Genomic DNA, 15,108 nt, shown 5'->3' on the forward strand with positions numbered 1-15,108 from the left:
ACTCACAAGTATCTCATGGTGACGGAACGGAGAGGGACAAAATATAAAATTAATTGGGGGGATTTTACAGTTTGGTAAATACTTACGCCTAGGTCATCCCTAATTAGTCATTTCTGGGAGAGATGTAACTTACATGGCTAGAGTCCTGTAGCATTAATTTTGGTCACAGTGACTACACTTGAAAAGCACTTAATTGGCTTTGGGACGTCTTGAGGCCATGAGAAGCGCGATATAAATGCAAGCCTTTCTTTCTTTTGGTTGCTGAACAATGGAGTGACAGAAGCAAGATTAATAGGATGCTCTTGTACCTTATCTGCTCCTTATCACCGGTGTCCACATGATCAGTGAGTTCACAGTCAAATCGTGGGTGTGCCTCATTTCTCTTTTTTTATTTGCGAACCGTGGAGGCATGTAGCACAAGTAATAATTAGTTCTGTAAAATGTTATAATGTAGCTAATAATGAAAGAAATAATCCAGAACAAGGCCCTACAATAGTTATATTCTCCAGTCTTTGGCAGACAACTATGCTTCTGTAAATAACTTTGAAAAAACAAAATACAACACGAATGGTGGTAGCATTTGTAGATGGTTGAAATGGGAACGTGGTGAGAGCTTGTTGAGGTTGGTGAAACTCCAGACAAACTGCTGACTCTGTGTGAGAGGTAACCTTTACCTTCAAACGTATGCTGATCTATAATTAGTAGATTGTGGACTTCCACTTCATCCCCAAATGAGCTCTCATGCTGTGAAGTACTACTTGGGAAAAGCTTACTGGAGCTAACACTGGTAGAAAGAGCCTGAGGGGGAAACAAAGTATAGTTCAGAAAAGCATGACAATGAAATCACAACATAGGACATTCCTAGCCAGAGATCTTTGCTATCTTTAACATATTACCAATATGCATTCATATTATTACTGCTTTTGCACAGTGGTACTCACTGGACAGTGGGACCATTGTGGCTTGGCTTCTCATCACCTGTGACCTTTGGCAGTCTTGCCACTAAATCACAGCAGGCTAGAGGATTCTGAATGAGCTGCAATTCAGTGCCATTACTTCTCATTTTCTTGCACCACAGTTAATGGCGGTAAGGGAATGTTATTAACAGGTTATGGTTATCTGAGCTTCTATTGAGAGAGAGAAAGGACCCTGCTTAAATATAACTACCTAATGCAACTACTGGTCCTAAGTTTTTGTTTCCCTCTTCCTCCAGGGAAGTAACTGGTCTTCACTTGACAATGGTCACATGATTGAAATTAGGAGCTCTCAGTTTGGCGAACTATAGGCACAGACCAGTGTTCCATCACCCCTTGATGCACATCCTGCAGCATTCCTGAGAGTGGCCGTGGAGCAAGATATTAGTTGGGAAAGTGGCCTTGAGGAAGAAATGTTAACGAGCATCAAAAAATCATCAAGCACTTTGCATCCTTCATGAAAGGTGCGTAGCATTTCAGTACAGGCTCAAGTAATTCTTTTTGTGCAAGCAAAGGAACTAGCAATTCAAGTATATCCAGAGAATATAATTTATATATAGTTTTTTTTTGAATCAGTGTTTTAATCAATGTTAACAGATGTTTCTCACACTGGTTGGAATGAGAAGCACAGTGGCATCCTGGCAACTCAATGAACGACCAACATATTGTGCCAACAATACTAAAATTAGCACTATAAGTTATATCATTGGTCAATATGGTGCATTTAACTTGCAGCAGACACAGTTTGTTCAGACAATCAAATAAACTGGTCAAATCACGTCTGCCCAAACCAAAAACGTTAACGGATATATAAGTTTCTTTGGCTTGTACTGACAAAGTGCATGAGAGTTTTGATTGCTGAACGTGGTGAGATGGAAACGCACAGATAGGATTGAGTCCCAGGTTGAATAATTTCTGGCAAATCTCCTTCTGTTCATTCCAGACTGTATAATCACACACTGACAGCTATTTCCCACTCTCAGGTTTGGTGAGAATAGGATCAGGCTTGGCTGTGGTGCTCCCTATGATTGATTAGTCATTGTCTATGCACATGGATGAAGAATGGGCACATGAGAGAAGTACCCAAGGGTAAGTGGCACCATAGAACCATACTCCAACAAGGTGTCAACGCAGTCAGGTGGAGGGGGTGGCATGGGAGGGAGGGGAGGGGTGAGGGAGGGGTCGGGGGAAGAAAAGAAAATTGGCAAAAATCTAAAATATATTGAATATATGGAATAGCCCAGATTCTTCTCCAGATCCATTTTGCCTGGATCAACCCCCCCCCCCCCCCCACTCTCTTCCTCCCATCCCTTCCTGCTTCTAGCTCCCTTTTTATTCCCATGTGTCTCACTTGGCTCCCTAACCCATCCAATCCTATTCCCCAGCCAAGCTATTCTCCTGTCACCAGCCCATGTTTGCCTCCTCACCAGCATCCTCCACCAGCAATGCTGGTCACAGGCTCTCCTACTGTAGCAACCCCAAATGCCTCATACCCTACTCCCGGTGATCATCTGCCCAGATCATTCCCAGGGGTTAATCCCTTCACTTCCCATTGCCTCCCGCCCAAACTTGCCTGGTTTGTCATTAACCGCCAACCTGCTCTGTATCGCTCTCCAGAATGTTCAATCCCTCACAAACAAGCCCCTCACCATCCATAACCTCTTCATGGATGAATCAGTTGTCATCCTGGCACTGACAGAAACCTGTCGCACAGTTGGTGGCTCTTTCTCGCTCATCAAGTTAAGTGAAAAAGGAAATAAGAGGGGCAAAGAGAGTATGAGAATAGACTGGCAGCTAACATAAAAGGGAATCCAAAAACCTTCTTATTGGCACATAAATGGTAAACGGGTAGTAAAAGGAGGGGTGTAGCTGATTAGGGATCAAAAAGGAGATCAACGCATAAAGGCAAAGGGCATGGCTGAGGTACTATATGAGTACTTTGCATCTGTCTTTACCAAGGAAGATGCTGCCGAAGTCACAGTAAAAGAGGAAGTAATTGAGATATTAAAAATTGATAAAGGAGGTACTAGAAAGGCTGGCTGTACTTAAAGTAGATAAGTTACCCGGGCCGGATGGGGTGCATGCTAGGTTGCTGAGGGAAGTAAGGGAATTGCAGAGGTGCTGGCCACAATCTTCCATTCCTCCTTAGATATGGGGGTGGTGCCAGAGGACCGGAGAATTACAAATGTTACACCCTTGTTCTAAAAAGACTAAGGATAAACCCGGCAACGAGAGGACAGTCAGTTTAACCTCGGTGGTGGGGAAGCTTTTAGGAGTGATAATCCGGAACAAAATTAATAGTCACTTGGACAAGTGGATTAATAAAGGAAAGCCAGCATGGATTTGTAAAAGGCAAATCGTTTTTAACTAACTTGATTGAGATCTTTTGCCGAGATATTCAGAGAGGGTTGATGAGGGCAATGCGGTTGATGTGCATAAGGACTTTCAAAAGGCGTTTGATAAAGTGCCACATTATAGGCTTATCAGCAAAACTGAAGCCCATGGAATAAAAGGGATAGTGGCAGCATGGATACGAAATTGGCTAAGTGACAGGAAACAGAGAGTAGTGGTGAACGGTTGTTTTTCGGACAGGAGGAAGGTAAACAGTGGTGTTCCCCAGGGGTCGGTACTAGGACTACTACTTTTTTTGATATGCATTAATGACTTGGACTTGGGTGCACAGGGCACAATTTCAAAATTTGCAGATGACACAAAACTTGGAAGTGTAGTAAACAGTGAGGAGGACAGTAATAGACTTCAAGAGGACGTAGGCAGGCTGGTGGAATGGGCGGACACATGGCAGATGAAATTTAACGCAGAGAAGTGCGAAGTGATACATTTTGGCAGGAAGAACGAGGAGAGGCAATATAAACTAAATAGTACAATTCTAGAGGGGGTGCAGGAACAGAGAGATCTGGTGGTATATGTGCACAAATCTTTGAAGGTGGCAGGAAAGGTTGAGAAAGTGGTTAAAAAAGCATGCGGGATCCTGGGCTTTATAAATAGACATGATGTGGAGATGCCGGTGATGGACTGGGGTGGACAAATGTAAGGAATCTTACAACACCAGGTTATAGTCCAACAAATTTATTTTAAAATCACAAGCTTTCGGAGAACCAAGTCAAAGAGGCCATCCCCTATGGACAGGCCCTGCGAATACACAGGGTCTGCTCAGACGAGGAGGAACGCGATGGACACCTACAGACGCTGAAAGACGCCCTAGTAAGAACGGGATATGACGCTCGACTCATCGATCGACAGTTCCGACGGGCCACAGCGAAAAATCGCATAGACCTCCTCAGGAGACTAACACGGGACGCAACCAACAGAGAAACTACGCCATGTTCTCCGCAGCCTTCAACATGTCATCAATGACGACGAACACCTCGCTATGGCCATCCCCACACCTCCACTACTCGCCTTTAAACAGCCACCCAACCTCAAACAGACCATCGTTCGCAGCAAATTACCTAGCTTTCAGGAGAACAGCGTCCACGACACCACACAACCCTGCCACGGTAACCTCTGCAAGACATGCCAGATCATCGACACAGATACCACCATCACACGAGAGGACACCACCCACCAGGTGCATGGTTCATACTCGTGACTCGGCCAACGTTGTCTCCCTCATACGTTGCAGGAAAGGATGCCCCAGAGCATGGTACATTGGCGAGACCATGCAGACGCTGCGACAACGGATGAACAGACACCGCGCAACAATCGCCAAACAGGAGGGTTCCCTCCCAGTCAGGGAACACTTCAGCAGTCAAGGACATTCAGCCACCGACCTTCGGGTAAGCGTACTCCAAGGCGGCCTTCGAGACACACGACAACGCAAAATCGTCGAGCAGAAATTGATAGCCAAGTTCTGCACCCATGAGGACGGCCTCAACCGGGATCTTGGGTTCATGTCACGCTACACGTTATCCCACCAGCGAACAAATGTTATCTGTTTTTAATATAACGGGTCAGTTGCTGTCTTTTCTATGTTTCTACCTCTCTATCTCTGTTTTTTTTTGGTGATTTGTATATTCGGAGACCTTGCAGGTAACACCTGTCTGTCTGCACACTGATTGCCTTGGCAACAGGCAGTTGAAAAGACTGTCTGTAATCACTGAGCATTGTTCTGTGATTTATAAATGCGATTTCATTTCGAGGATTTCATTTCCACAACATTCACCTGAGGAAGGAGGAAGCCTCCGAAAGCTTGTGAATTTAAAATAAAATTGCTGGACTATAACTTGGTGTTGTAAAATTGTTTACAATTGTCAACCCCAGTCCATCACCGGCATCTCCACATTATAAAACACTGGTTCAGCTACAACTGGAGTATTGTGTTCAATTCTAGGCACTGCACTTTAGGAAGGACGTGAAGGCCTTAGAGAGGGTGCAGAAGTGATTTACTAGAATGGTTCCAGGGATGAGGGACTTCAGTTACACGGATAGACTGGAAAAGCCGGGGTTGTCCTCCTTAGAGCAGAGATGGTTGAGGAGATTTGATAGAAGTATTCAAAATCATGAAGGGTTTAGATAAAATAAATAAAGAGAAACTGTTCCCATTGGCGGAAGGGTCGAGAACCAAAGGACACAGATTTAAGGTGATTTAAAAAGAACCAAAGGCGACATGAGGAAAAACTTTTTTACGCAGCGAGTAGTTATGATCTGGAATGCGCTGCTTGAAAGGGTGATGGAAGAAGATTCAATCGTGGCTTTCAAAGAGGAATTGGATAAATACTTGAAGGGAAAAAATTTGCAGGGCTACAAGAGTGGAGGAATGGGACGAACTGGATTGCTCTTACAAAGAGCCGCCACGGGCTCGATGGGCCAAATGGCCTCCTTCTGTGCTGTAACCATTCCATTATCAAAGCCCCCTTACCAAGGTGCATGTTTACCCAGACCCCCCCCCTCAAATCACAATGGTGAGGCTATAAGTTCCTTCTCAGCATCTCTTCTTACTCCTAGAGTACTTTTTCCTCATTTGAGCACTTCACACATCTATCCCTTCCTACCTTTCAATGAAAGTTCTTGTTGTCTAATGACCTCAGTTGCATGGCAATTTCTTTGGAGGGATCTCCTTCTTTAGACAGTGCACTGAACAATTCTAGTGACTTCAACGTCCACCGTAATTCTCCTTGCTCCCTCTTCCTTGATTTATCTTCCTTTCAGTCCTCTTTCAACCTCAGCCTTCAGATCAATCCGTCATACGCTTGGCAGCCCCTTTGATCTTGCCAACTCAAATGGCCTCACCACCTCCGAAGACTTGATATGGCCATCTCCAGCCACTTCGTCATATCCCTTATCATCCACATCTACCAGCCCCACTATTCTTCTCCCTGGAAAAATCTGCCTCCATCTCCCTTCCCCAATTCACACACTCAACTCACAAACCTTCCTCCTTGGACCCTCAACACATCATTACACCACTGCTCCAATCAATGTCCTTGTCCCCACCAAGTCACTCACCATCTCCTACCCCTTGTTCACCCAGTACAGCTCCCACCTTTCCATGCTTACGTCCAAGGGCCACAGACCTAAGCTTACCTGGTGCACAACTGATCTAGCTATCCCGCTGCCAAATTTGGCTGTACCATTATAGCAATTTTGTTTCTACAGTCAAATCCTCTCAGTACTCCAGGATCATAGTAGTGGACAAGAACCACCCACAACTCTTTTTTTTTCCTCTACGATAACCTACCTCGTCAAACTTTCTTCGAAGTGCAAGGAGTTCATAGATTTCTTTAATCCCAAGATTGAGACCATCTGTGCAACTGATTCAGGTGCAACTTCCCTTCCTTCCTCCATCAACCACCTCCCAACCATCCGTGACTTTAGAGCTTCTCTTCCTGTCTCCTCCAGCTCGGTCTAAGCTGCTCTCTATTTAAAACTGGCCTCTTGCCCCCTTGATTCCCTCCTCATCCAACTCCTGGAAACTCAATTATATTTCCTGGCTCCAGTGCTCACCGACATTGTTAATGATTCACTCTGTTTAGGCACCATCTCTCCTCCTTTCAAAACCATTGTCACTCCTTCCTCAAAAAGCTTGATCTATGTCCTTGAACATACCATCGCCTCTCAGCTGTGTGTTCACCTCTCCCACAATTCTCTTCAGCCTGGTTTCTCAACTACATGCTGCTTTTCAGTGACACATCCATAGTCAAAAGACAAGCTCCAGCTCTCCACCTCTTTCTTTGACATCAAGTTGTGGATGAAAAATAATTTCCAAATTTTGAACATCGGGAAGACCAAAGCTTTTGTTTTTGGGCTCCACTAATAAAAACTCCAAATCCTTGCCACTGACTCAATCACCCTCCCTGGCTGCCTGCTCTGGGTGAACCAGATACACACAACCTCAGCATTCCCTTTGACCCAGCGTTGAGCTTCAAACCCTATATCCTATCCACTACCAAGGCCACTTACTTCTACCCCTGCAACATCATACTGTCCCACCCCCAACTTATCTCCATTACCACTGAAAGCCTTATATATACACACCTTTGTCACCTCCAGACTTGATTTCTCCAATGCTCTTCCAATCTCCACAAACTGCAAATCATCCAAGACTCTGCTGTCTGTATCCTGTCCTGCACTCGGCCCCACTCACCCATCATCCCAGTCCTCACTGACTTATATTAGCTCCCTGACCTTCAACAGATCAAATTTAAAATCTTGACACTCTCTTAAAAACCCCTCCATTGACCCACCTGTGCAACTTTATGCCCCCCTCACATCTTCCGGTCCACTGACTCTGGCTGCTTGTGCATCTTCCCCTCCACCTTTAGTGGAAAAACCTTCAACTACCCTGACCCTATTCATTGAAACCCCCTCTCCAAACCATCCACCTCTCTACCACCGTCCGCATCTTTAAAGACTTTCAAAGCTCATCTGTGTGACCAAGCTTTTGATCACCTCTCCAGACCCTCTCGCAAAGGCTTGATACCGGCTCCTTTTCTCTGCTGTGAACCACCGTGGGACATTTCTCTACATTAAAGACAATATATAAATGCACAGTATTTCTGCTATAAAAAGAACTTTGGTGTCTAAAAGTTTAAAGCATCTTCTCTAAGTGTGCTTTTACCTGAGTGCTGGCACTTGGTCTCAGGACAGTGGTTCCTCCACTGGGGTCTAACACTTCAACTCTGCTGCTTACCAGACCAAAGCACTGCGACGCCTCTTGGTAACAGATTCTCCTGCACAACAAGAATAGAAAAGGGTAAAACAAAGCATGAAATAAGGAAAAGGGAACTAGGTGAGCAAATTTCACTGCAACCCTTACAAAGAGAATGTTCTTATGTTCCTTTTTAGAAGTGCTACATCAATCAACAGCATATCAGGCATAAGATATAAAATGATAGCATAGAAGGAGGCCATTCAGCCCATCATGCCTGTGCCAGCTCTTTGAAAGAGCTATCCAATTAGTCCCACTCCCTTGCCCTTTCCCCATAGCCCTGCAGATTTTTCCCCTAAACAAAACTAGTATGTTTCAGTAAACAAAACTTACTAGCAATGTGATGTCATTTCCATTGACTTTTTCCGTCAATCCTACCTTTACTATCCTTTCTTCAACATAATTTTCTCCTAAATTCAGTTCACTTTTTAATCAAAGGAACTAAAGATTAAACATTGTGAAGCGTGGGTAATTCAAATGCATTTACCATCGGTGGCATAAATCTACCCCGATTCGGTATTGAAATAGTAATCTCATTTAGAGAGGCCACAAGTTGCTTAGTGTGTGAAACTGTAAAATGTCAGTGGTGCAATTGGATTGCTGTTCAGGCTCAAGCATATTGTTGGAGCAGAGCAGAGGGAGTTAACTGTGTTGTACCTGATCCGGAAGTGCTTGATGCCAAGACTGCACCTGAAATGGAAAGTATTCCATTCCACAGCACAAACATCACTCATGGTGAGCACAAAAATTCACACACACAAATCATTAAAAAAAATTGTAAATGGAGTCCAGTGAGTTTAAGGAAGCAATTAAGCCTCACACTGCTGCTTACATCAAGTTACATTGAAACTACAGCACTGAAACAGGCCATTCGGCCCAACTGATCTATGCCAGCGTTTATGCTCCACATGTGCCTCCTCCCACTGTACTTCATCCCTATCAGGATACCCTTCTATTCCTTTCTCCCTCATGTGCTTTCTCCCTAGCTTCCTGTTAAATGAATCTATGCTATTTGCCTCATCTACTCCTTGTGGTAGCACGTTCCACATTCTTACCACTCTTTGGGTAAAGAAGCTTGTCTTGAATTCTTGGATTTGTTAGCGACTATTTCATATTTATGACCTCTAGTTTTGGACTTCCCCACAATGGAAACATTTTCTCTGTGTCTACCCTATCATTATCTTAAAGACCTCTATCAGATCATCCCTTCTCTTTTCTAGAGAAAAGAGCCCCAGCCTGTTCAGCCTTTCCTGATAAGGATATCCTTTCAGTTCTGGTATTATCCTTGTGAATCATTTTTGCACCCTCTCCAATGCCTCTATATCCTTTCTATAATATGGAGACCAGAACTGTGCACAATACTCCAAGTGTGGTCTAACCAAGGTTCTACACAAGTTTAACATAGCTGCTTTTCAATTCTGTCCCTTTAGAAATTAACTCTAGTATTTGATTTGCCTTTTTTATGGTCTTATTAACCCTGCGTCGCTACTTTTAGTGACCTGTGTATCTGTACCCTAGATCCCTTTGCTCCTCTATCCCATTTAGACTATTATCCAAGCAGTATGCGGTCTCCTTATTCTTCCTACCAAAATGCATCAGCACACAATTATCTATATTGAAATTTATGTGTCAATTACACATACATTCTACAAATTTATTAATGTCCTCTTGCATTTTGACGCATTCTTCCTTTGTATTAACTACAACCCCCAAATTTGGTGTCGTCCGCAAATTTTGAAATTGTATTTCCGATTCCCGAATCCAGATCATTCATAAACACTCAACCTTTGTTCTGATACATTACATCAGAAGCGCTTAACTGAATTACTGCCATGTAACTTGTTGCCAGCTACCTGTTATCCTGCATCCACACAACCATCAAAACCTGTGATCTCTCTCATTAGACAGGCCTGATTAGACAGGCCACCCTCAATTACAGCCTGCCGAACTCCCACAGGGATAACACTGCTTAAATATTACAGGAGAGGCTCACCATACCCTACATAAAAACAGAAAATGATGAAAATGTGTTGTCATTTGGGGATATTTTCCATTAAAATAGCTCTGAGGAATCTCAGCCAAAATGCTAACCTGCCTTTTCTCTTAGCTGCTGAGCATTTCCAACATTTCCATTTTTATTCTTTATCACCAGCATTTGCATAGTGCATCTAAATAGTTTCAATGTATAACTACTGTTAAAAAAATTCTTTCTATTGCTAGAAATCCTATTTATGAGTCTTTTGGTAATTTTAAAGTTTGTGTTACACTGCATTTTATTTCTCAAAAGGGAAGTACTGACTTCTACAAATATGTACTCATTTGCTACTGCATGAAAGGCTTTTAATCTCTTCAAACCTGGGCCCATCTCTTGAAGTAGCTGATTCAAAGCAAAGGTCATCTTTGGTCCTCCCATTGATAAAATAAAGGTCACTTTCAAATACACTTTGATGACTGACTTGTGCATCTATATAGTTTAAATACATGACTACTGTTTTTAAAAAAAGTACAGAACATTTAATCTAAAATGGTTACACGCAAACATATTGAATCAAAACACCTCAGGGTCTACAACTAAACAGTTTACAGCAGCAGTGCTTCCTCTGGAGAGCAGCTGAGAATACCGGCAGGTGCAATTTCTTTTTAGAAGATAATAATAAGAAACAGAACCATGTTCTCATATTTTCTTGGAAACCCAATGTGGCAATATACATTTTTCATACTACTAGGACAGCTTGATTAGTGCCCACCCTCCATCAATAAATTCTACAGCATAGTATCCTCATCTATCCAGAAGTACCTTATCCTGGATTATTTGTGCCAGCTGCAGACTTCCAATGTTACAAACAAATCTCCTGAACACTGCCCTGGTTGCTACAGGTAGGTAGGTTTCCTGCAACATTGGGAATCAAGGTCAAGGAGTGATTCAGGATCCTCTCAGATGAGTTCTAAGTTACAACAAAATTGAAGTTTAGATCTGAGATCATCATCAGATGTAGCGACCAAGGCCCTCTTAGCAAAATGAATATTTGGCCTTTTTGTTGAACACCCAAGATTAGCTTCCTGAGGGTCATTAATAACTGTGACCATTGAGTAGACTAAGTGAAATATCAACTGCAATTTTCCAACTAAATATGCTTTTGTTGGAACAGTCTTCAGTCTTCAAATATGTGCATTAAATGTGCAGCAAGATCACTGGTAGTCTTGCATCAATACTTTGGGTATCAAAAACAAATAGGTGAACAGAAGGGTACACTGCAAGCATTTTTTTCATACAATGCCCTGATGTTACCATAGTGGGGATCGCAAAGTAATGGGAACATTTTTAATTAGCGTATGATCCTGTTAAAGACAGTATCTAGCTTCATCAACAAAGCTGCTGTTCGCAATGAACTGCATTAAGCCCCAGAACTCATAATCCATTGTTTAATAAAGAGAAGCTACAAATGCTAGAAAACTACATTTAACTTTGTTTTAAATCTTCACTTTCAAACCACAATTCATAGAATCAAAACATCAAACCAGCTTCAAGGAAAAAAATTTGTATGATTTGGGGACTTTACTTAACACCTTACATTAAACTGTTCTTGCTGAAAAGGGGATTTTCAAGATGTGATATCAACATTTGAGACGGAGTAGCTCCTCACATAGTTATGAGTGTTCTGCAGTCTTAATAGACCCACTACAATTAATACAGAACAACTTATTTTTAAAAACAGTCTTCCATATGGTGTAACAAGATGGCTAGCTCTGAAGCAGGATTTATCAGAGTTGCTAACTGCAATGCAGTTCCTACGCCAAATCCCGTACAACTGCACACGATAAAAAGAAAGCTAAGTGCATTTAAGCAGTTACAATACTTAATACTGTACACAATTCAACATCTTGAAACAATTTAATATTTGCTTATGGTGAGAAGCACAGTTGATGAGGAACACTTACTTTGGAGACTCATTAAGGGGCACCGTCCGGATGTGTAGTTTCTGAATCTCATCAATGGTTCCTATGGTTAAAGTGCTGTTGTTGGCCAAGGCCAAGCTGTGAGACAAAGGAACAAGACAAAATCAGAAAGCAATCACACAGTGGTTAGAACAATTCTCAGGAGGTGAACAGCGAGAGTGCAGGAGACTTTGCATGCTCAGAGGCAGAACACTAACAAAGATTTCCTGATTTATATATTGGGACCTCATTATCCTCCTGTATTTTTGAGACACAAAACCTTGTGCGAGACATATTTTACTAATTAGCCAGTAACACTAATCAACCTCAGGAAAGCTTAAATTCAGGTTGTTATTTGTGCTGCAAATGTCTTTATTGCCATACCAAGGTTATTGCTGTACCATACATTTAAGACAAAAATATTAAAAAGTATCAAAGATAAACAAAATGAGAAATTAGCAAGACTAAGACAGAGTATGAAATAAAACTGAAGATCAACATAAAGGGAAATGGGAAGAGCTTTTATATGCATAAAAAGCAGAAGAATAGTCAAAAGAGGTGTGACCTCTGAAGAGATGAAGGGGGGGGGGGGGCGGGTGGCAGGCACCTTGTACTTGAAAGTGAGGAGCTGGCAGAGACACAAGTATTTCACCTCTATTTTCATACAGCAATATGAAAGTGGGACTGTAGGAATGCCTGGATTTGGATGAGCCACTGCTGGAGATAAATATTCAAAAAGGAAACTATTAAAATAGTCAATAGGGCTAAAAGTAAACATATAACCAGGCCCAGATACTCCACAAACCACAGCAGTAAATGGGTGTTTTTTTTGGATCGACGTGTTTTAGCATCATGGAATCTTTAACGCCCACCTGAAATACTGCAATAAGCAGACGGGATCTTAGTCATTTGCAGGACATCACCACAGACAATAGAACTGACCATCGGTGCTACACTGAAGTATTCGCCTAGATTATATGCTCAGGCCCTTGAACCTGAGCTCATAATCTAGGCCAACCTTCTCAGTAAAAATGGATAAAACTGATCAGCTGTGAAACCAGCAAATAAGAATATTGAGCAGACCTGAAACTTAAAAACCTGCATCGAGATGTCCAAATTACTGTGAATCAGTACTGAATTAAGTAAGGGCAGTTTTGAGCTGTGCAGTTGCACCTACTGGGAACGGAGTTAAGACTGACCCAATTCATTTCATTTAGGACACTTGCAGTCATTGAGAAGGATTTTTTAAAAATCCTATCAGTCTTTGCTGGATTTGTGCTTTTCAACTCTGCATAGCACAAATCCCCCTTTTTTCCCCAATTTATTTACAAAATTTGCACTGGTAGGGCACTTTTAAAGTACCAATATGTCTCGAGGAGCTTCATGAGAGGAAAATGAAAGTCAAACAGAAGTAAAGGAAGGTGAATAACAGCTTAGCTGAAAAGATAGGTTTTGAGAAGATTTTTTTAAGATGTATCAAAACATAGGGCTTTAGAAAGAGAATTCAGGGTGTAGGGCCCTGCTGGCTAAAGCCTCTTCTGCCAGTAGTAAAGCAGAGGGAGAAATGGGATATAGAGTAAGCCAGAGTCAGAGGAGCAGAGGCTATGGACCAAGGACTGAAGGAGATGACAGAATTAGGGTGGGATGAGGCTATGAAAAAGTTTGTAAATGAGGACAAGGGTTTGATGTCAATCTGTTAGAGGATGGGGAGCCAGTGGAGGTCAGTAAGGACAAGGGTTAAAGTGAGCAGGATATGATTCAAGCACTGAAGATTTGGACAAGTTTATGTTTGAGAAGAGCATTGCAGAAGTCGAGCTTGGAGGTGACAAAGCATGGATGAATTTTAGAAAATGCAAGAGCAAACCCAAATATAATACTCAGAAAACTCCATGTACAACAATTAGGTTCAATGAAATCAGAAAATTGCCTCGAGTAAAGGAATCAACCTTATTCATTAAGAGGTTTAATTTACCACTAACCTATCAGGGTACCCCTCGGAGTTGAGAGGACACATGTAGTTTACTTCCTTGAGGTTAACATTCGAGAAAACCAGCTTGTGATTGCTGCTGTAAATGACAGTGGGGCGGTCAGAACAGGCAAAGACATTTGTGGTGGACAAAGATCTGAAGGTTCGCAGCACTGTTGGCTGGGTCCCCAGTGTGACTTTCTTACGGTCACGCAGCAAACCTAAATAAAAAACATAAAAACATTAGTTTATTGCCATCAGTAACATACATAACTAAAATCAATTTTACTCCTTTTTCCCTGGTCCAATTTTCTCTCCTCTCCTTAAAGGGCACGACTCATGTTGGGGTACAGTTTCAAAGACACCTGTTACCCTCTGGTACCTTACACAAATGACCATTCTTTATAGGTGAACCAAGAGAGGGAGCGCTGGCAGACTATTTGACCACGGCGGGATCACGGCTGATCCTGATCCTGTCCCTACCTGATATCCGCACACAAGCACTTTTCAGCAAAGGTCACTGGATAGTGATCAGAAGCAGGAATCCAAGGCAATTTTTCTCCTTCCCATCTCACAGACAGAAGCTTAATTTAGGTCCCTTAATGTCACCCCAACTCGGATCAGCTAAGTCAGCAGAGATCAGAAATAAAACCTGAGACCTTCTGAACTGCATCGGTCAGCACTGCATTTAATTATTGAGTACGTTACTTTTTTTGGTAAATTTTGTCTGTTTTTGTAAATTTGTCTGTTTTAATTGTTTCAATGGTTTATACTCAAGGGAGAGAGAGGTCACTTCTGGGAATAGAACAATTCAACTTTTGGTATGCAAAATCAGCATTAAGCATGCCTGAGTCAGGTGCAATATGGATTAAAATGAGGAACAAACCTCCCTCAGATTTCATTACACTGCTCAACAAAATGCCTTAACCCCCAATCTCAATATCATCCTCTATTGCACCAGTGTGACATTTACATTTCTTACATCATCTCCCCTTATGACCCAAGTGACATGGTGAATTTTGTTAAGTTTTGTGCTGGGTTGAGACCTACCCAAATTCAAATTT

General features: G+C 42.3%; 1 protein-coding gene across 1 annotated transcript in view; it reads right to left on the reverse strand.

The window, feature by feature from the left end:
- The window catches only part of ddb1 (damage-specific DNA binding protein 1), a 67,837-nt gene that overhangs the window by 17,718 nt on the left and 35,011 nt on the right, over window positions 1-15,108 (reverse strand). Inside the window, exons 16-19 of the mRNA XM_067993767.1 lie at window positions 14,058-14,265; window positions 12,082-12,177; window positions 8,053-8,164; window positions 675-798 (exon numbers count right to left, since the gene is read on the reverse strand). Of these exons, the coding sequence (XP_067849868.1) occupies window positions 675-798; window positions 8,053-8,164; window positions 12,082-12,177; window positions 14,058-14,265 (540 nt within the window). The remainder of the gene's footprint in view (window positions 1-674; window positions 799-8,052; window positions 8,165-12,081; window positions 12,178-14,057; window positions 14,266-15,108) is intronic.

This window comes from Heptranchias perlo, chromosome 12 (genome assembly GCF_035084215.1).
Source record: "Heptranchias perlo isolate sHepPer1 chromosome 12, sHepPer1.hap1, whole genome shotgun sequence".
Lineage (NCBI taxonomy): Eukaryota > Metazoa > Chordata > Chondrichthyes > Hexanchiformes > Hexanchidae > Heptranchias > Heptranchias perlo.